Source organism: Aythya ferina (genome assembly GCF_964211825.1).
Source record: "Aythya ferina genome assembly, chromosome: 4".
In the NCBI taxonomy this organism is placed as follows: Eukaryota; Metazoa; Chordata; class Aves; order Anseriformes; family Anatidae; genus Aythya; species Aythya ferina.
This window is the reverse complement of record NC_140300.1, coordinates 71,160,370-71,182,875: the sequence shown is the minus strand read 5'-3', so window position 1 is coordinate 71,182,875 and position 22,506 is coordinate 71,160,370. Positions and strand designations below refer to the sequence as shown.

Sequence of the window (22,506 nt, the reverse complement as noted above, 5' to 3'; positions counted from 1 at the left end):
CAAAAAAACACAGAAAAGGAGAAAAGGTTTAAAAAGATTTAATTTTGTATGGCTTTTTTTTTTCTTTTCGTTTTCAGCTCAAAAATAGAGAGTAGAAGGCTTAATACATTAAAAGCAAACATTCCTCCCCCCCTCCTTTTTCCTTAGCCATAATTTCCACCCCCCTTAGCTTTTATTTCAAGTAGATTCAACTGGAATTTTCTCTACCCATGATTGTTTTTTGTTTGGCCATTGAACCAGATAATCCAATATTTGCACAGCTCTCCCTGGAGCTGCACAAAGAGGTAATGCTGTCACTATGATAGGTAGACCTCAGGAGATAGCGTGGAAACACAGGGTCTCCTAGCAGAAGCTCCCTGGCCTTTAAATGTTCGCTCTTAGATCTTCAGGATTTCCCTGCAGATCTCTGGGCCGTGTTATATTAGAGGGGTTGAAATTTTGAGGGGGCTACACTTTCCCAAAGGAAGCCAGAGGAAAAATGCTGTTGGCATGGAGTTCTTGGCCTGTTCATGAGTGTTTTTCCCCCTAGGGAAAGATAAGGCTTCTAGTGCTAAATGGCAGGATTTATTCCTAGGTATGTTTGAGATTTATATTCTTCGTGTTTTGTTATTGTTCTTAAAACAGGGTTATTTATACACATATATACCTCTTGTCACTGGTTCTTGTGGAGGTTGACGTACCTCGTTTTGTTTGTACAAAAATATTTGTTCTTAATTAAACTCACCTTTTCGTGTTTGCACCAAAACATGAAAATTGCCTGACCCATGGAGCTGTCAGCTCGGACAGATGGCTTTTTCATGTCTAGCCGTTTGCGTGTGGAGATTCAAAGTCTTACTTCTCTCTCTTAGGCAGGTAGTTGTATAAATTATCGAAGCAAATGCCCACCGTTACATGCAGCTATAGAAGTAGGTTTTGTGCTTGTGAGATTTGTTTGCACGAAGACTCGAAGCCACCAAATTCTCCACCCAAACCTGCCACAGTTGCTCAGATCTTCCAGCAATTGCAGTCTAATTAGACCTGGCATTCAAAGTTGCCTCCAGCATTGGAAACAAAAGTAATTTAGTCGTAATAAAAGTGGTAGATTGACAGCTCTGGAGGCTGAACGCAGTTCATCTGCAAAACATACTCAAGGTGGGAAAGAGCTACAAGAATAGCCGCAGTGACTGTCTGAAGGGCTTGACCCCTGCCTTGAAATGACAACCTCCGAGGGATGAACATATGGGTAATTTTCTACAGGTCCCTCTACTGTCACTGCCAAGAGTGCTGCTAATTACTGACAATAATTAGTATATTGTCTGTAGTATGAATACTTTTCCACTAGGAAAAACACCTGATTCATTGTACGGCAGCCATCAAATGCCCATCGTGTAGTGACAGCGTTTAGTAAGTTAAGAATTATTCTGAATTTGAACCACAGCTGGTGAGGTGAAAGGCTTTATCCTATTACCAGTCCCCTGAATCATTCAGTCTACGGCGCATGAGGCACAGGGCTGTGATTACCAATTCATTTCATAAAGGCCAACCGTTTAAAATTCTCTCAAACTAGCAGCTGCTTGAGGAATGAAAAAGCACTTGGGGCTGGACAAATATCTTTTTCTTCTTCTGGGTCAATTTAAAAGGAAAAACAACAATTCTTTCCCCTGACAAATGAGACTTTCAATCAGCATTGAGCTATCGCTGCGGAAGGGTTACCTGTCTTTGCTTACTTGACATATGGGAGCCTTCCACTTCCAGAGGTGGAAGTCATGGTTAGGCTGAAGAGCACTTGACAAAATAAGTCGCTTCATGTTACCAATCCATAAGAGGAATCATTTGGGTTTAATGGGGAGAAAAGAATAGGCAATCCAGCCACTTTAGTTTTTTCGTGGTGCTGTTGAATTCGTTTATTGCTGTTGCTTATAACCACAGACAGAGGCAAGAAAGACTTGTCGTGCTTTCCCTTCTCTTCCCTTCCCTTCTGTGCATTGGTTTCTGTGCTCTGAAGTGCTCGTTTCTGATGTAGGAAGGACCACAAGTGACTTCTGAAATCTGACAGGTCTCCAGATACTGAGTTAGAATGCTCCTCATTGCAGGAGGCAAACCTTAATGCAGTAGGCAGCAGCATTACGGGAGGTATATTTACCTTCAAGAATACTCATTTTCCCTTTCTAATTATCTCTTCATCTGCTGAGTCAGGAGGAAAATCAAAATCATTTCTGGTTTAGATTGTGTTTTCCCAGGACTGACACGAGAATTCTGGGTGACATTCTCAAAAGCATTCAATTTAGACCATCGAGAGACCGTGGCTTTTAGGAGCATCTGTTCCTCGGACGTCTTTGGTACTGTTTCATAATGTCCCTATGGTTTGGAACAGGTAGAAGATTGCTGCCTTTGTTGCCATCAGTGTAGGGTAGGATCGTCATTGATGCTTTCAGATGAGGCTTTGAAAATGACAATTTTGTTTAACTGGAAACCAAGTTGTTGATGAGACGTGTTTCAAAAGAGTAGGAGTTTGCACTAATATTTCCACTATACTTTTTTTGTCTCTCTGCAGTCTATTTTCCTGACAACCACAAACTACTGCAGAAGAGGAGGAAGGTGGTTTGTGTGTGTGTGTGTGTAAGGCATTTCATTTTTGCTCAGGGCAGCTGGGGTTGTTTTCTTCTTTTCTACAACATTCCAGGGTGATCTTTGAATTCCTGTTCCCCGTTTGAAAATCGAGTATAAGCAAGAGGCTTTTCTGCCTGCTTCATCGGTCTGTTCTGCGCAGCCTACAAGTGGTTTCAGACAGAGGCTTGCTCTCCTTCCAGAAACATGACCGCTTCCAGTCTGCATGCTTTAATGATCTAGAAATACCGTGCTGTCGTGCTCACTGGCCACTTCTGATGTGGACCTATTGTACCGTACCCGCAGAGACATGTGCTGCGTGTCCTTTTCTCATCTGCCTCTGTTCCTTCAGCCCTACTTGAGACGAGCAGACTTCTCTCCATGCAGCCCTGCCTGTGAACAACCCCGGCAGCCAGTAGCTCGTCTCCTCGTCCCCGACTGCGTGCAGCTCCAGCAGCAGTTTGGCCCAGCTCCTCACACAGCGCAGCCAAAACACAAACCCTATGTGTGACAGCACAGGTGGAAGCCTTCCAGTTAGTAGCTGGGTTGTAGAATAGTTTGGGATCGTTCAGGTTGGTAAATGCTGCGTGAGGTTAAAGCACTGTTGTGCCTCATGCTCGCGTAAACTCACATTTCGTGGCTTGGCTTTGCTGGTTGTCGCAGCAGATCTACCTGGAGCACCCACTGAGGCTAAGCAGTCTTCCACTTCGTTGTTTGATATCAGATGTTTTATTAGGGAACTAAAATCCAACTTGACCTAAACAAGGCGGGCCTCCCTGCGATTTTTAGGATGTTACGCCCTATTCCATGTCCGTGCCTCACAGGCCGGTGTGTAGTTAATGATGCGTGGCCTTCCTTACCTTGTTAATTGATGCGCAAGCTTTGGGAGGTATGGATCATTATCTAACGTAATCATGCAGAAATGTGAAGAGTGGAAAAAGGAGGAAAAGGGGGGAAAAAAGCCCCCGTTCCTTGATGTCTGAGCACAGTGGAAGCGTGTGGGGGTTGCCCCAGCGAGTTCAGAGCTGGAATGCCTCACGCTATCGCCGGGCTCCTCGGGCTTTGAACAGCCCGTGGCTCCAAACGCCTCCGCGATCCTGTTTAGAGAAGCCACTTGAAACGTGTCTGCTCCTCCTGCTGCCCCTTGCCCTGGCACCTGGCAAGAGGGCAGAGGAGCCTCTCCCTCCATTTTCTGCTCACTGATCTCCATCTCGCCGGCGTTCGCTGGCGGCTCGGGAGGCAGGTGCTCTGGAGGCCGCAGGCTCCTTTAATCCCTATTAAGAACAGCAGATCACAGTGGCCCCTCTGGCCTTGTTCCCGATGACTATGAAACTAGCTTTAGCTGCGCAGAGATTTAATCTTTCTAGTGGAAATGTAGCGTTGGTCAAAGGTCTGCGCTGCATCTTCTAGGGCAGTTTCTGAGCTCCGGGAAGTTAATCGCGAGGCAGCGGCCGCTCCGAGTCGCAGATTTTGGCAGAAGGCTTCTGCAATGGATTCACCTTCCTGCAGCTCTCCTCTTTTGCGGGGAGAGGCCCCACAGAGGAAAGCCCCAAACTCTGCCAGAGGCGGGGAGCAGGCCCCTTGCAGGCTCCTGTTGCTCCTTCAGCTCTTCCCTGCCCCAGGATTTGTGCCTCCATCTTCAGTTAATTCAGATCGTACCTAAAGTGCATCCACAACTACGTTTTTAAGCAAAAGTGGTTTCCATAGTAACACTGGAGCTTTCCTAAATGCAGTCGATGATGTAAACAGCTGAAATGACTGTCACCCCAAATAGTTGTTTATTTCTTCGCTGTAGTTTATTGAGTATTTAAATCCCTTGTAGCACACACAACAGATTTACCACTTCTAAGTATAACTTAGAGGAGTAACACGTTTTTTTTTTCTCCTTACTGCTTCCATTTCAGCTGATCTGTTTCCATGTCAACCGCGCACATTGATAACGAATTGACATTCTGACTGCATGTGGCAGTACGGGGTGCAAGGTGGCAATTAAAATGAATCGATGTTTCTAATGATGCTGATGCTAAAACTGTGCCAAAATCCCGGGATTCCCATGCACAGGAGCCAGCGGCTGCTCCTTCAGTCTGCAGAGAGCTAGGCAGGGATTCTCAAGGGAGCAGACTTTCTTTGCAAGGTTTTCAAGCCTCCCTGCTTCGAGATGCAGAAATACTGGGAAAGCAAACTCACTCTGTCTTTTTTTTGCACTCATACACAGAAAAACACACCTAGCACTGTGTGTGTCTGTGTGCACGTGTGTGTTTGCTTTGGCTCATCCACCGCTAATCTAGGCGAGGTCTAGAAATGCGTAAAGCATGCATTGAAAATAGACCTCAATTCTCAGACTAAAAACCTGTTTTGAGTCAAGTTTCTGGTTTAAAAAAAAAAAAAAGTGGAGCAGGAGGGCTTGATTACCGCCTCCCCCCAATTTCCTTGTCATGAATAAATGAATATTGAAATTTCTGAGGGACAAGCAGCACGGAGGCCCAGAAGGGCAATTTTTAAACTCAGGGGCCTGTTCAGCAAAGATTGTAGATTCACAAATGCCACAGTTGAGGTGCCATCGCTGGGTTTGTTTTGCTTCCTGTTAGTGCCTGGAGGGGCTAAGATCAGTGCCCACTGTATTAAACACCCCGTTTATATGCCATAGATGGATGCAATCCACAGGAAGTCCCAGGTGAAGCAGCCAGCAAACAAGGAGAGGAAGGAGAGAAAATATTACCCTTGTTTTGCGGGGACAGGGAGGGGTTGGGAGGAGTTGTCAGAGCTGGGGCTAGGAGGAGTGGCTTCCAGGAGATGCAGGTTCCCTCCCTGCAGTCCGGGTGCCTGCAAAGGCCTGGTCAGCTGTTTGCTCAGGGCCATGCTGGAGTTTTGCAGCAGGGGTGGGAATCCAGCTCCATGCTCCTGAATTGAAATGTGCTCGTTTCCCAGGGAGAGCATACTCTGGGAACACATTTCTGTGGGGAGAACACGTTCCAGCTGTGTGGAGGCACTCTGTCTGCTTTGGAGTAGGTTTGAATTTGCAGTTCCCATTGGTTTTGGGGACTGTGCTAACCTCCTGTTGTTACAGGCATCCTAATGGCATACCTAGTGATCTTAGCTGGTGTGGCTTCATGTGGTAGCCAAAAGAAAGAAACTGTCCAAGCAACAGTTCAGGTCAACTCCATCAGGTGTCTAGCACTGCCTGCTGCTGCGCTGTGACTGTATAAATTCACCAGTTAAGTCCTTCATGTCATGGGAGCACACCAGTTTGGTGTTCTTGTCAGGCCCACAAACTTTGGCCAGTGAGTTTTCTATTTTTAAATTAATTTCAAAGATACAGTTCTAGAGAAAAAATATAAAAGCATTGTTAAGGGTAGCGTGATTCCTGCTACCACTGAGGTGTGCCAAAATGTGGTCAGTTTCTGCCCTCGTGCATGCACAAAAGAGCAAACTCCAACCCCAAATGTAGTCATTTATGGAATGGAGAATGGAGATGAATATGGTAAAACCCCCACGTGTACTAATGCTGACGATCATTTTATTTCCAGATTGGATTCTTTGCATTTGCACTGCATTTGGAGGATCTCTGAGCGCTTCAGAAGGACTAAGGAATTATGCCTCACAGTGGTAAGTAGTGTTCCTGTTTTTTGTAAATGTGGAAGGATTGTGGGATATTGATAAACAGAGAAATTGCCAAATCAGTCAAGGCAGCAGCAAATAACTTTTCCCTGTAGAAAAATATCACTCTTTCAAATACAAGACAGGTACAATGTTGATGTGTTTCAGCAAACAAGCCATTGCCGAATGACTTTAATTTGATTGCCCACGAGTGAGACTCTTTTAGGGGGCGTTTTGTGATTGTCACCGAGGTGGTATAACATGAAGAATAGATTGCAGCCGAGAGGGGATTTGTAATCTGTTTGTTGGTCCGGAATATTGGCTGGAGCTGACAGTAGAACAGCAGCTGGTTAGATGGCTCCACACAATAACGAGGGCTAAGAAGATCTAGCGCTCTCTGTTGAACTGCTCTTGGCCTTCCTTATCATATTACCTCATCTCCTAGCTGCAGGGATTGGCAATCTTTCAAGGAGGGATGCACAATGCTGTTTTTTTTCCCTCTTGCATTAGAGGTAGGAAAGCAGCAGAGGCTGTAAGTGCTGCTTCTGTGAGGCCTGGCTGACTAGGGTGCCACCCAGCACCTGCAGGATTTGGGTTTGGAAGGAGGGAGGACCCCACAGGCACCCCTTCTAGTGTCACAGCCTCCAGTGCCTGGCTGAGCCCTAGCTGGGGTCTCTCGATGGAAATCCTTCACCGCAGCCTTGTGGCTCCCAGCTGTCAAGCCGCGTTTCGGCACCGATAGCCACCATCCTGCGGAGATGTGACTAGCCATATGGTAGGGCTGCTTCTAGCACCATTTGATTAGCTAACTTTAATTAACGGGCAATTATAATAACCAGAGAGACAAATACAATAACTGACTGTCATGCTTCATCATAAATGATGGCTGTTGTAGCCACGCCGATATTATTTGACTTAATACGAAGAAGGTGCTTGACATACACCACAGAGGGTGAGATGAACGTGATGCATAAGACAAACTGGGTGCTAACATGTGGTCCCTGACGTTCAAAAGCTCTGGAAACCTGTCCATAATCAGTAGCAGCAGAGCTCTGAAGAATGAAAGGGCAGTCACAACCATTTATATACAAACTAATGCAAACCAGAAGAAATAACCAGCCAGATAGCAGCTGAAGAAAGCTGTGACTTGGTCCCAGAAGCTCTGTACTAAAGGCCTGGACCTTAGCAGGAGTAGACAAGATCCATTCCTAAGACACAACTGAGAAATCTTTGTGCAAAACAAGAGGTCTGTAAGTGATAGATGTCTAATGATGTTTGGCTATAATTGCATGTAGCGTGACTACTGTGAAAATGTTAAAAGTCTTTCTGCATCGGAAACCAAACCTTGCCCTTACAACCTAGGATTTCTTCTGAGCTTTGCTGAGGAGTTGCAGTTTTGAAACCAGAAAACTATAAATAGAATTAGAGAAAACTGTAATTCTAATAATTGAACTTGCCCTTTTTTCACTAGTGTTGTCTGACACGAGTAAGGGGAGGATGAAAGAAACCAATTGCTTTACAACTGTTTATGTAAAAAGCGTGGTGTGGTAGAAGTATATATATATATATTTTAATAAATCAGGTAAGCTATGCTGCAGTCTTCTGCCATTTTAAAATAGAAGAAAGCAAGAGTTTTTCAGTGGCAAAATAAAAATACTGTCTTGTGGCATTGTAGTAGAACTGTAAAGCAGATTCCCCTGCCTTTGGGCTGGCGCAGTGAAAATGCGGGGTGTTGCTCACAGTTCTGCTTGGCTTTGTTCAGTCTCTGTTGCCTTTTGTTGTCAACGGGGTGCAACTCCCACGGAGTGAACCATTGTGGGTAGCGTGGGCTAAGTCGGTGCCTTAAAACAGCTGTAGGCTGCCTGAGGCAGCACCTCAGTGCTTTGTAGGACTAATGAAGGTGTACACTAACAACACTGACCTGCGGCCAGCTTGAGGATCAGGACCAAAGGTTGCTTTTCAGGTAAGAAAAAGGGGAGGTTGAAAACACACAGATGAGCAAGAATAGTGTTGTGAGCACTGGTTTGTCTCCTGCTGCTGTTACTTTGCAACTAAGGTTGCAACCTGAAACATAATTAACTACAATACTGTTCTGAGCTTCCTTACGCTTCAAAGACTCAGTTCAACTGATGAGGGTTGGGTAGGGCACGTGGGTAGGAGCTTACTGAAATCTAGAGGGGCTTTCTGCTGGGGTGGACGTCACTGAGCAGTCCTTTTGCTACTGTTTGGAAGGACAGGAATGCCCTGCCTCGTCTGTCCATGCTGGTGAAGGTAGGGATGCAGGGACAGATTTCCCTATCCCTCTACAGGAACCTGGTACCAAAGAGCACACTGCAGTGATTCACTGTTGGTAGGTTTCTGGCCAAAAGCTGACTGAAAGAGCATGCAGTGACACATGCAATACTTTCTTCCTACGTGGCCCTGGCTGTGCTAGGTACGGTCCAGTTCTTTTGCCTCACAGCAGAGGTGCAACGTGGCAAGTAACTGCTTGCTCCGTTCACTCTCCAGACCTGTGAGGGGAAGAGCAACTCTTGCCACAGGAAGAGCAGCTGTGAGTCTTAGCAAGGACTGTTGAGTGCATATCACAGCAAAAGTGAGTTTTCAGGGTGTCAAAAACGTCTCACCTTGGCTTTGTGTCTGGATGCTGAAATGCTGAGGCAGCGTCCTGATGCACTTCGTTATTCTGGAGGAAAGCTGCTCCGATTACACCTCAGGTTCCTGCAAGGATGGCTGGGGCCAGCGACTGGCCTATAATTGCAGCTGTCAGCTCACTGTTAAATGGAGAGATGTAAAATACCTCCTTGCACATCATTTATTAACATTTAAAACCCATCAGGGGACATATAAAACGTTTCTCTTTTTGTAACATTTATAAACTCCTGAGAAGCACAGACACATTCCCCTATATTAATTACTCTAATTTAGGCAGTGTCCGTGGAGGGCCCACCAGCTACGCTTCCCCCCGCAATCCTTTTATTTCTGGTCGTTGCAGTTCCCCTGAGCCCCTTCCAGCTGCAGATTCTCCTGGCGTGAAGCAGAGTAATGCTGGAGAGCGAATGTATTTCCAGACCTCGCATACATGAGGGAGGTGCCCTAAGATGGCTGGTAAAGCTGCCGAGTTAAACCAGCGCAGAACGCGATGTGGACAGTCTTATTTCATGTGGTGGCTTCTTTTAGATTTAGATGAGTTGTGAAATCAAGGAAAACCCCGTTTAACATCCTCAAATAAAGATGTGCGAAGGCGTTTGCATCGGCTTAACGTGAATTGTTTTGGTCAGATTTAAATGAAACCAGTGAAACTTCCTGGTACTGAGCCGACCTCAGTAAATACAGATTTGTCTCCTGCAGGAGGGGTTTGCAGCTCCTCTGCAACCTTCTCTTTGCATTTTAGTCACCTGTGCCAGGAGCCGGTGGGAATTATAAACTCTGCCGGATCAGCGTAAATCAAGGGAGGGACATTTAGTGGTCTAGGAAGGAACATGAAAGAAGGCAGCTTCGCTTGTCTCTCTCCGTGAATATGATCACAGCATCTCCTTTGATCCTCTCCGGGCCTGCTGCTGTAAATGGATTGGGGCTGTCACAGATCCTCAGTGCCTTGCTGCTGCTGTCAGAGCATCCCATGGGGCTGGGACGTGTGGGGTAGTCCAAGCGATGCGTCTGACTGCTGTAGGGTCACCCTGCCTCATCTCCGGAGGCAAATTCTCTGGAGCATTCAGTTCTTTTTCAGGCTTTGGGATCGGCACCCATGTGCTAGAGCAAGAAAACGGGCAGTTACCTATCGGTTACCCCTGGGGATATTTCAGCCAGCTGTTAAAATAGCTGATAAAAAGAAAGAAGTGTTCAAGAACACTTGCAGTAGACATGTTCTCCTGCAGTGGTGTGGCATTTGGAGAATGAAATGAATGTGTTATACCGAACATCATCCTGAGCTTCCCCCGTGATGTAATTTGAAGAGTATTCCCCGGCTGCTTGTGCTGAGCTGTGAGAACTGTTGCTGGGAGCACATAATGTTGTGCGTGCTTAATTTTAAATGACTACAGCACGGAGAAAGAAGTCTCTGTGTGCTATAGAATCGCCGTGGTCTGGAGTGAACGGATCCATGGCTTCCTTCATCAGAGGTGAAGCCAGAGAACTGCTGCTTGCCACTTCCCTGCTAGACACTTGCTGTGTCACCTGCGAGTGCTTCAGTGAGCATCCTGCATCGGTGATGGAAGGGCACCAAGAAAGGTGTGGAGTGGCAGGGCTGTTGTGCAGAGGGTGGCTGATGAGGCTGAGTGCCCCAAGGAAGGGCCTTTGGCAGTGGCATCCTCCCTGTTAGCTGTGCCACCGTGCCAGAGATCAGGGGAGGGCTGAAATTTGTTTTTATCAATTCAGGAACAAGATCCTACATCTGTTCCTAATTACAGGTAGGGGTCTCAGAGGAGGGCTGACTTACAGTGTATGTGGATATCAAAATGCATGGCTCTCGTTACTTGAATAGGTAAATAATTTTATTCATCATCTGTGCGGGGACGTAGGAAGCGTAGCCCAGGAGATGTTAACAATTAACTGCAATCTCGTTTGCATTACCGGCTATCAATATCTTCAGCTCTTCTGCACAGTAGTTTAATATTGACTATGTAAACCTTCTGAAAAGGAGGTTAACTTTTTTTTTTCCTGTGTGAAACAAGCATTAAATATATATATATATTTATATTTTTGTCAGATTGCATTTACAGCATATTTTTTTTCTATAGTGGATATGTTTTTGTGGCTCTCTGCTTTCTTTTGGTGGCCAAATGTCTTCTGTAAAATCTGGGCTACCTCAGCTCTTTGCTGGTTTCTGTTCAGCTTAGGGTGCTAACCACCTTGCAGGCTGTTTCCCATGCCTGAAACAGATTTCTCTGGGTCCCAACATTTTAGTTCTGTCAGAGTTGCTGTTGTTGCTCTTCCACTGAAGGCAGCGATCTCTGTCCCATGCAGCATACAGATTGTACAGTCCATTAGGGCAAGGATTTGTTCTTATTTTTTAAAGGGTTTGCCTTCACTATAGAGTTACTCTATGTTCTTGGGGAAAAAAAAAAAAAAGGTCACATATAAGAAATGCACTGGAAGACTCCATAACCTGTTTTGGTGTGATATATTGCTATGGATTCAAATAGACATAAGAGAGAAAAATAATGAGAAATGGAACCATTTGCAAGCAAATACACTACTATTCAAATTTTTAACTTGATCGCTAAGGTGAGGCACGCTGCTGCCTTCTACTGAAGTTACCTGCATGCTGGGAGAGCACAGGCAAAACCTCAGTTCCTGCTACACAGCAGATGCCAAAACAACTCCCCTGTGTAGTGGGGCAGCGTATATAGTGTATAGACACCAGAGCACGGCTGTCCTCCCCATAGTACACCTAACTCAGGGGTGTGCAGCCACTGGGAAACTCTTACATGCAGGTGGAAATCCCAGCTGCATCCCAGCCAGTGCAGAGCACTGCTGCCAGCCTGGTTCTGCCCTCTGCTAGTCGTGGTAGCAGAAGTGCTCTGATGGCTGCAGGTACAGGGCTGGGGAAGCCCTCCGAGAAGCCCTGCATGTGATGTGAAATACCTGCTGCTGTTCCTTCTGTTTTAAGCGTGTTGAGGAGAGCAGTGCTCACCTGCAAATGGGAACATCAGGAAATGTGGAGATGCCAAAGTCGTGCATTCGAGTGGAATTCGATACCGAGTAGATTGTTTGACTTGCTAGTAAAGTTTGGAAGCAACGACAGCAGTATGGGTGGTAAATAGATGGCAGCATGGATTTATTAAAAGCAAATCGTACAAACTCAACTTAATTTCTTTCTCTGATAGGATAAAAAGCTTAGTGGATAAGGTAAATCCACCAGAATAATGTATCTCCATTTCGTGAGCACTTTTCTTACAGTTCCATACAACAGTCTTATAAAAAAAAAAAAATGAGAAGCATGGATAAGATATAGTTTTTATAAAATAGGATGGATTGTAAATCATTTTGAGTGACAGTAAATATATATGCCAAAGGTATATCTAAAGTGCTTGTCACATCGGTGCTTATATACATATTAATAACCCCGTTTTGAGACAGGAGAGAGCTGTCTTTCAGGAATCATTTTTGGTTCCAGTGCTACGTTAATGTGCTCTATTTTCATTAATTGCTTTGATGGCAGGATTAAGACTTCATTGATTGTATGTGTGAATGGTATTAGTCATGTTGGGACTGCAAATACCATGCAGAGAGCAGTCATTAAAATATAACCTTTTCTAGACGTGTCCCTGCCATACGCCCTAGAGCCTCAAGCAGGGAGCATGCGCTCATCCAGGCCGCTTTGGAATTTCTCTATAAAGCAAAACTCCCTCTGTCCTTCTAGCTGGGGTCAAGAGATTGGCTCTCTATCTACAATTACATTTGAAAAAGGAAAAAAAAAAAAAAAACTAAACTTGAAAAACTTACATTAAAAGAACATTAAGGTTGTAAAGCCAACCACTGAGTAATTAGGAAATAATAGAATTCAAGTGGCCTGTATAATTTTATTTCAGCTTCCTAATGCATATGTATTATGAGGCAGTCTTTAATTCCAGGAATCCATACTATTTTTAGCTCAGGATTCTCCTTTGGTAGCCCTCTATGCAGGAAGGAATTTCATGCAGACTGAGTTTGGCTTCATACAACTTCATGAAAAACTCCCGAGAACTTCACCCAGGCCAGCTTGCGGCCCGCTGCTTCTAGTGATATTCTTGCAAAATTGAGATATGCATGCAGAAACAGAGAAACACCTCAGTGTGGTGTTTCAGGAACATGAAGAGGAAGAAACATGCAGTTTTGAAGTGTGCAACGTGGAATTTGTGGTATCTATCAATTTTGATAAATTGAAATTAAAAAAAAACGCAAGGAATTTACAAATTCAAGTTTCAGTGCAGATGTTTTGCAGTGCCCGTAGTTAAAGTCATAATATTAACAATGTACACTGAATCTTTGTGTCTGAAGATTTGTACTGTTGCCTTAGATGCATGACAATTAGGCCTTTTCTCGATAATACCATTAGATGCACAATAATTAGGTGTTTTCATCTCATTAATATTCATTTTCATACATTTAAATGCCTCTCTTATAGCATTTGTTAATTAACATACGTTACAATGGTATATTCCTCTTCCCCATTCACCCATTCTGACTAATTTAATGAGCTGACATATCAGATGACTTCTCCTACAGGATACTGCTGTTGTATCTTTGGTGGGAACAAAGAAGTGGTTATCGTGTTGTTTGCGGGTGGTATTAGCACAGCTATTTTTTTTCTCAGAAGGAATCTGGGGCATGGAGACTCTGTCCTTTGTGACACTGCTGTAAAATGGATGGCTCCTTGCTGTATATTCACTTCTATTCACATTATTAATGCCTGCATCCCAGAAGCAAAGTTTGGGCCCTAATTTGTTTTCTGAATTGGCAGTGAGTCCTGCTTGTACCCCGAAAAGCTTTTGTTTCTCCCACCACAGAGAGTACATGCAGCCTGTGAATCCGCAGTGAAGGACGTGCCAACATTTAAAAATATCTTTCCTCACTCTTGTAAGTAGGGCTAATTTGAAAGGTAAACTAAAACATTCAAGGGAGTTGAAGGAAATCCCTGTCTCCTGAAAATGTCTGCAAGGAGGTGAAGTAGTAAGTGAAATGCCGCTGTATAATTACACCTACTGGGGATATTCATTATGATTCTTGGGTTACTCCAGAGCCTGGCTATTAGCATTAAGTTAGACAGCTTGACTGTGGATCGTGCAAATATTGTAACAGACGGAACAGCACCTCCCACAATAACGGCTGTGCTTTCAGTTCCCGTGTTTTGCCAAAGTATAAATAATAATAGCAGCAAGCATTCAGCGAATAAACGTATTTCCTTCCGTGGATTTAGCAGATAGAGTTTTTGTGATGATGTGCTGCAGTTTTGTGAGTGTCATTCCATCAGAAATTAAGGGGGAAAACTCCTGCCAAATTCTGCGCGCTGATAAATCAAACAGCAATCTCAGCAGTTCACGGATTATTCAAATTCAGGTGGAGAAAGCACACCTGGAGGGGAATTTTCAGCAAGGCTCAGTGTCAACTTAGCTCTGTTCCCGCTGAAGTCAATGGGAGTTAAGCCCGTACAGAGCGATTTTCAAGATCTTAACCCTCGGATCTGCATCCCCATCTGAGTTCAATGAGGTTTCTTCTTGAGGAGATTCCGGGTTATTAGGGAAGAGATTTTGAGTAGCACCCGGGGGATTTAGAAGCACAGCTCAATTAGTCTTTCACCGCAATTTGCGCTTCTAACTACCTGAGACAGGTCTGAAAAATCTCACGCTAAAACCCCTCCTCGGCTGCTGGTTAAAGCCTCAGTGCACACGTCTACTCCGATAAAAACAGGATCCCAGTCTGAGGCACGTGCAGGATTTCGTGTGTGGTTAGACAGCGCGGCGGGAGGCTGGGCTGTCACGTTATCATTAACGATAGATGAAGGGCACTGTCAGCTGGGAAACGTTTGCACAACCTCACCAGCGCTGCTGCGGTGGGCTCTGCTCGTGCTGACGGGTCACGTCCCGTGGGCTCTGCTGGGCTGAGGGGCACGCAGCTCCCTGACGGTGCCAGGAGGGGAAGCTGGGCTTAAATAGCTCCTTTTCGTGTGGTTTTTATACTGTGACCACCCTATGAAACCCCACTAGTACAGGGAAGGCGATCAGATTTAGGTGTCGTGGCAGCCCTCGCTTTTCCTGCTGGCAAGAAAAGCCAGATCCCTGCTTTCCTGAATTTCCTGGAGGGGGAAACACAATCCCTTCTAAGTGTATGGAAGAGAAGGGGGAGAGATCTGTCAGTGCGTTAGAAACTGGGAGGGTTTCAGCTGTGGCTCTTAGGAGGGAACTGGTTTCTGATGGAAACCAGTAGGATGGCTGCTGAACAACGTTACTGCCGGAGTGATGCTTTGTGTTGTACCTGCGTGTCTCAGGACCTCTCGTGAGGAATGCCTTGCTTTACATTTTTAACCCCACTGCGGTATAATTGAACCGAAATTTGGGGTTGAGGTGCAGGGGAACGGGAGTAAGAAATTGATAAATGTTTTCCTTCAAAAAGGTTGGCTAAAAGCAGACACTAACTTGAATTATTTTGCTGTGCAGTACGCCACGCAAAAGTGAAGAGGAAGCGTGTAATTTATTACAGGGTTGTGCCAGTTGTGGTAAAATGAAGCCTAAGAGGAGAGCCAGTCTCGGTCTTTGCTTGGCTCAGCAGATGGGTGAAGGAGACTAAGCCTGTTCCTGTAGCATCCCTTCCTCTCAGCAAGCCTTTTACTCATGTCGCAGGGAGCAGAAGCAGGAACGTGACAGCAGGGTACCTCGAGAAATGCCAGATGCTCTTCCCCTCTGAGCAAAGGGGGATGAGGCAGCAGGAAATGAAAGGAGCCTCACCCTGATGGATGCAGGGGGCAGCGAGCTCCGCAAAGACAGCGGGGAGTGAAAACATAAGCAATAATATCGTGGGGTTGGCCCTTGAGGGAGAATGACCCTTGCTGCTCCTGAGGCTCTGAGGATCTCCTGAGGCTCTGCCCTTTCAGAGTACACTGAAGTAGGGAAGCTCTGGGCATTAGGAGAGTGGAAGAGATTGCAAAACAGGCAGCGTGGGGCTTACCATCAGGCCAAAGAAAGGGATGCTAGTGGCTTGGGAACCTGCAGCCTGTCTTGGGGTAGGTTGGAGGCAACTGAGTTGGAGGTAAGAGAAGTAAAGGGGTGAGCTGGTGGAGTGGTCTCATAAAAAATGTTACACCCTGGGAAGGAGGGGTCTGGACATTATAGAGAAGGATGCAAAGGAGTCAGAAGGAAACTAACACATCCCCATGACCTGGGGGAAACACTCGACAGCTCTGGCTGGCTTTTCTGATAAGGGATGGGAAGCTGCTTGACTCACAGGGACTCGTGTCTGGTGGTCAACCTCTGAATGGTTCCTACCCGATCTGTTGCACTTTGGTTTCTGTGAACAACTGCAGCCCTTGATAAACAAATGTTAGGAATGTCCTCTTGGTTCTCTATGGCTCGTCCGGCCTTCAGGCTCAGTCTAGGGTGATAAATAACGAGAGCCTCACTCTGACAGGAATTCTGCTTAGGATTTGGTGCTTTGTAGAGTAACATTTCCTTCCCTCTGCCAGTCTAATGTTGGAGGAAGTGAGTCACTGCTGTCTTTCCCTCATTTGCTCGGAGAGCTGTGCTGATAGGGAGAGCACATCGTCGACGAGTCAAGTTTCCCATCCTTCCATTCAGCGCCTGAGAGGTGAGCTGTTTCATTAATGGCTTGTATTCATCCCTGCCAGCCAGCAAAGCCTGCTTCTGCCTCTACCTGGCTGAAGAGAAGAGGCTATAGGGTACGCAGAACCTGAGACTGTTCAGCTTCATGGGGAAACAGTGAACGTGCAGCAGCGAGCCCACGGGGAGATGCTAATCCTGTTGTGTAGATGATGCCAGTGCAACGCTGTCTGAGTGTCAGTGTTAGCAGGACGGGCAGGCGAGGTGTAGAGAGGGGTGCAATCAACTGGTGCAAGTCCAGGGCCTCGAAAGGTGCCTCCCATCCCTCACCCCAGCTGAGCTGCTCTCACAGTGCTGTGGCTGAGGGCTGGGTGACAGCACACACACCAAGCTAATGTGGAAACAGCAGCACGTGCCGTGTTTTGTGCTGCTCTCTTCCCTGACGTAACCAGGTACTGGAAGTTTTACACACCAGCGCACAGATTACTGGCATTTACTAGGAAGCACGAGGAGTGGGCTGGCAACGGCTCGGAGGCACACGGAATATACAGGCAATTGCTCCAGAGCATGGGGAACACACAGGCAATTCAATTCCCAACTGGTTCCTAGGCAGGAGCTACCAATTAAAATTAAAAGAATAAAAGACCGCAAGCTTGGGACTGATGATACGCTCTGGAGAGAGGAGTTGCCAACAGCTTGTGCTACAAAGATGCCTCTCTTTCAGTGGATTTCAAATGGCAAAAGAAACTCAGGTAACAGATCATTCTTTTCTTCTGGCTTCCCCGATTTTCATGTACTCAGTCATGCAGCCAAAATTCCTACAAAGACAGACGGGGCTGCTCCCCGTGAATTCCAAGCAGCGAGCCAGCCTTCGGAGAGCTGATGCAGCGAATGTGCCAGCAGTCAGCTACACCTAGGAAGCAGGATTTTAAAACCAAGCACCAGATACCTGAGCAGAGAGAGCTGAATGATGGGGGCTCAGGTAATCTACTAATGAGCGTATGGCATTTATTTATATATATAGGAAAGGATTTAGGATTAAAAAACAAAAAGAAAGATCTTACCCATCTGTCTTTCACATTAATTGTTAATGAGACTCTGAAGCAGAGCTCCTCTTTTGATGGAGAAGACTGAAGCCTAGCTAGGTAAGGTTATTAGGCAGATGTGGGATCTTCATAGCCTGCATTTATACAGTGCCCATCGCGGGGAGCCCCGAGGATCATCGAGGAAATGGGCCTTTTTTAACCGCAGTTACCACGCTGCAACTGCCATGGGGCAGATGAGATCATAAATCACAATCTGTCATCGGATTTCAAGTCAAAGCCTGCTCCCCTTGCTCCTCGCAGAAGTTGTGTGAATGCAAGGTGATGAGCTAGTCAGGCGGAGGCTGCAGGGCTGGAACGTTTTCACAAAAAGCGGTGAGTTCACCCCGTGTTTTAATGGCTTGTACAACGGAGGATGGCACGAAGACCATGAGTGCTGCAAGACTTGGAAATGGTGCTGCAAGGCAGGAACTGATCTTACCTGAATTCCCCAGCAACCAGCAAAAAGGCTGTGCCCACCAGTCACAGAAAAATGGCAACACCGATCCAGCACAAATGTCCAGAGGTAGCGCATGCGTTGTTTTAAGATGCATTTTGTCTGTGTGGTCTATACTTGGGAAGCAGAGCAAGAAAGCGAAACCTTTCAGGCCCTTCACCTCCGTGTGGCAGCTTGGGAACCTCCAGGCTCCACGGCACGGGGTGGGAGGCAGTTCTGCTGTGTGAGGATGTGCCTTGTGAGGAGCAAACTGTGTGGCTTTCAGGTTTTTCTTCCAGAGTTCAGCAAAGAAAGCGATGCGCTAGCAGGTGCAGGGTGGACTCATTTATTATTGCTTGGCTTAATAAACTGCATCTTAAATTATGATATCGATTACTACGTTGAATGAAAAGGCTGAGCTGGCGTTACTGTATTTGACACAAGCGGCGTTTTAAAATGTTTATGCCGGTTGCACGGCGCATCAGTATTGTTTTTGGAAAGCAGTAGACATAAAATATGGTGTTACATAAAGTGCTAGGTGCTTCTGAATCCATTTACCTAAATTTTGATGTAAAAATCAAAGAGATTGTGTGGCAAGTGGTGCTCACCCACGGTTCTTGTTCCCATTAACAAGCACAAGCCGATGTTTTCTGTATGGGTTCATCAAGTTAATGCCATTAAAGCACAGCAAAAATACGTTTGCAGCAGCCCTGGTAAGTTCTGTAGGATTCTCCTGACAGGATAAACATGTCTGCTCTGCCCTCCTTTTTTTCCCTCCCCCCCCCCCCCCAAACAAGCAATAAAAACATTTTGCATAAACAAATTCCAAATTACAAGTAATCATAGGAAAGCTGACAAATGTATGCTATGCTAGTCTGTGAAAATACTAATCAAAGCAGCCTGTCAATTGTTAAAGTTAATGATTTAGATATGCAAAACTCTGACTAAATTTTTGTGGATAATTACATAATTACGGCTGGGTTAACACAATCAAAAATAGCAATTGCGTGCTCCATCTTGAAATCACCATGGCAGTTCCCTGCTACGTTTTAAAGGCCTCTTCACCCTCGTTCCCCCTGCACACCAAGTGCAGTGGGGAGAGGGAAAAAAAAAACAACAAAAAGCAACTGGGAGCCACCTGGGAAAGAAAAGCCAGCGTGGAAGATGCCTCCTGCCTGCTCCAGCCTCTCGTCGCCCTCTGCAAAAACAATCGTCTGGAGAACAAAGCACCCGCCGGAGCGGGTGGAGGTGTGGAAAACGCGAGCCAGATAAAGGCGGATTGGAAACAGGAGAGTTATCTGCTGTGGCAAGCTGCAGTAGCAGCACCTCTGCCCAGGGATTCAAACCTGGGTGAAAAGGAGCTGTTCCTGCAGGAGGCCTTTCCCACCGAAGAACAGGGAGTTTTTGCTCCATTTTAAAGGGCTTGCTGTGGTACGGGAAGCTGGGATGGGCCGAGGCTCGCTCAGGTCATCCCATTTTTCATGGGACTGTTAAATCGTGGAGACCACAACCAGCTGTCTCCTGGGTGTTTGGTTTAGAGGGGCTGTGAAGCTGTTTCTCCAGGGCCCCCTCTGGCCCATCACGCCCCTACACCCCAGCTGGGGCTGGAAGAAGGGAAGCTTCATCCGAGAGGAGCTCCAGAAAAATGAGAGGGGGTGAGCAAGCCCAGTCCTGTCAGGCACTGGTCTTTTTAAAACCCCTTTGGAAATTGCTCTGAATCCCTTTTCAACACCTGCGAGAAGCTGAGTCCTCAAAAATCTTGCATTTCTCTTGCAGCACATTTTTTTTTTTCCCCTTCTCATGTTGGCTTCGCAGTCTCTTTTTATATTAGGGCTGACTGGTGGAGTTTAGAGATTCCAGCTGTTGGGAATCTCAGGGAGGTGACAAAAGTACAAATAAAATGAATATCGGGCTCTTTCCTGAATGTCACATTGGCTGGGATGGGGTAATGACCGTGATTTAAAAAGTAATATATCTCTCGTGCAATTTTTTATCATAATTTTTCTATACAGTTTCCATTAAATAGATAAATGACCTAAATGAAAAAGAGAAATAAAGTGAAAGCATAAAATCAGTCCCTGTCAGGAGCTCCATAAAAAGAGTCGGGGCCCCGGCCCTACGAAGCGGGCTGCCTCAGCTCCTAAATCTGCCAGTCGAGGTTCAGGGGGATGGCTTGGCTCGGGGGGTGACTTACTGCAAGATGTGAAATCAAAGAGTGGTGTAGTTGGATGTCTGAAGGAGACCTGAAATGCTCTTTGGCATCATGGCAAGCACCCGGAGCGACAGCAGGGCCGGGAGGCACCGTCCACCGGCCTTACACTGCTTATTTCTGCTGCGCTGATGAAGCAGAAATAAACTTCCTGTACTTGGACAGATTTTAAACAGTTTTTTTTTTTTTTTTTTTTTTCCCCCCTACAAGACAGAAACCAGATGGAATATTTTCACAGCTGACACCGAAATTCACAGTTTTCGTGACTTCTGTGATACTGTGATTTACACAGGGACTCCCCGTATCAGCAGCCCCCAGCAGACAGCCTCTTGCCGTTCAGGCTTCGAAATGCTCCTGGATTTGGTAGGTCGGGAGATGGCACGGGCTGTGTGAAACGCGAGGCATCGCTGGGTCTGAACGATAGCCCTGTGGGCTGTTCTGTTTCTGCATCTTGACTATACGTGATAATAATAAAATATGTTAAAAGCACTCTGCTCCAAAACGGATAGCAAACCCTTCAACGCCTTGAAATTAATCATTTGTAGGAGCAAACAAAGGGTTCCTGTGTCAGGCCGCGAGCACAAAGCAGGCCATTGACTTCAGGCGTTTGTTAGCTCTCTTAAAGGACGAGGTGAGAGGCAGGAGGCTTGCTCCTGGCGGCTGCTGGTCTTGCAGGCAGCGTTTGCAGGTGGCCTCGAAGCACTTGGTGTGACAGAAGGAGTTTTTATCCCCTCCGGGGAGCAAGAAGCCCAGGTAGAAGGACAGGGTGGCGAGTGCAAGATCACTTTGCTCTCTGCTGGAGCCCCGGTCAGCCTGTTGTTGGCTGCAGCCAAGCCTCTTCCCACCTTTGTGGGAATTCGTGGTTTCCTGGGAAACTTGCGCTGACCGGGGCCTGAAGAAAACTTCAGAAACGCATTGATTTTTTTTTTCTTTGTGATTATTTTTAATGGGGCTTTCTCTAAGCCTGAGAGTGGTGTTCCAGTAACCTTGGTGGCTGCCTGTGTGTTGTCAGGTGCAGCTCCAGATCTGATGTTTTCCCTTCATGGTCTCAGATGGCTATGGGATGCCCTTACAGATCTGGAGCTGCGCTTTGGCTGATGTTCCTTGTGCTAACAGCACTCAGGAGCTCAGCCTGCTGAGGGGAGGTGGCGTTGGAGCTATTCCTTGTGTTTGTGTACGTACGTATTTATAGGATCCTGTTCTCTGAAATCCACGCCCCCTGACAGTCCCAACTGAGCTGCTTTGCACAGGGCTCCGAAAAATGCCCCGTCTTTAATCAGGTGTTTGCTTAGGAAGGGATGTGTTGTTGCTAGGGGATGTAATTTCCTTCCAGCTCTGAGAAAGATGGACGTATGTATGATGTTAGGTGCTTATAATACGTGCACCTTATCTTTATAGAAGGGTTTATTGCGTAAATCAGTGACAAAATAAATGGCAACAGCTCCTGCACAGCCAGGGCAAGGAAGGGCTCGGAGTCCAATGTGTTTTTCCTGCTCAGCCACTTCTTGAGGCTGCTGGCATAACCAAAGTGTCCTTCGGGCTTCTGTAACACATGCACCAACCTCAGCTCCCATGCAATGGCCAAACAAAAGGAGCATAAACCCACCTTTCTCCTTCACCGTGAAATGGTAATTGATGATGCCTGGACCTGAGGTTTATTTTTTCCCCCAAAAGGTGTGGTAGAGATAGAGGAGGAGGATGGTTAATAACCTATAGCAAACTACCAAATTGTGTGCTAAATAACTGTTGGTTCCAAGGATATCTGCTGAAAGTCAGCATACAACAAAACATTTGGTGATAACATATGGAAGGAGGTGTGGGAGACAGCGAGAGGAAGCCTTTCACTTTTCTGTACGTGTTTATCATCTAGTGTCCTCCACGTTATAGCATCTACATATTGAAGCTGTCTGCGTGCAGCCTGGTTTCCAAAAAAGAAAAGCCAAAAAATGTGCTCACGTGAGTAGAAAATACTGCCATTTAAAAGATGTTATTTCCTCCTTTGGACTTCCCTCCCCACGCCCAGGCCAGCTTTGGTGAATGCAGGCGCTGCTTTGTGAGGTTCGTGCTCGTGACCAGTTGTTCGGGAGGCAGCAGCACAGCTCTGCAGAGCTCTCCTTCTATACACTGCCACCAAAATCCAGGAAACCACACTTCAAACATAACGCTGCTCCATGTCTAGGGGAGTTTAAACAAACGCAGGCACTCCTGCAAGATACTTCCTTTGGTTAAGCTGGAAATCCTAGGCGTGTAGGAGCTGGTCTGGCAAACGACTAAATGCATGCCTGAATCCCATGTGCACTTGCTTTGAAGTCAATGGGATTCCTTGTATGTTTGTGTGCTCTGCTG

General features: G+C 46.2%; 1 protein-coding gene across 1 annotated transcript in view; it reads left to right on the top strand.

The window, feature by feature from the left end:
* The window catches only part of CXXC4 (CXXC finger protein 4), a 247,222-nt gene that overhangs the window by 96,943 nt on the left and 127,773 nt on the right, over positions 1-22,506 (top strand). The window contains exon 7 of the mRNA XM_084517206.1: positions 6,114-6,192. Coding sequence (XP_084373332.1) covers positions 6,114-6,192 — 79 coding nt within the window. The remainder of the gene's footprint in view (positions 1-6,113; positions 6,193-22,506) is intronic.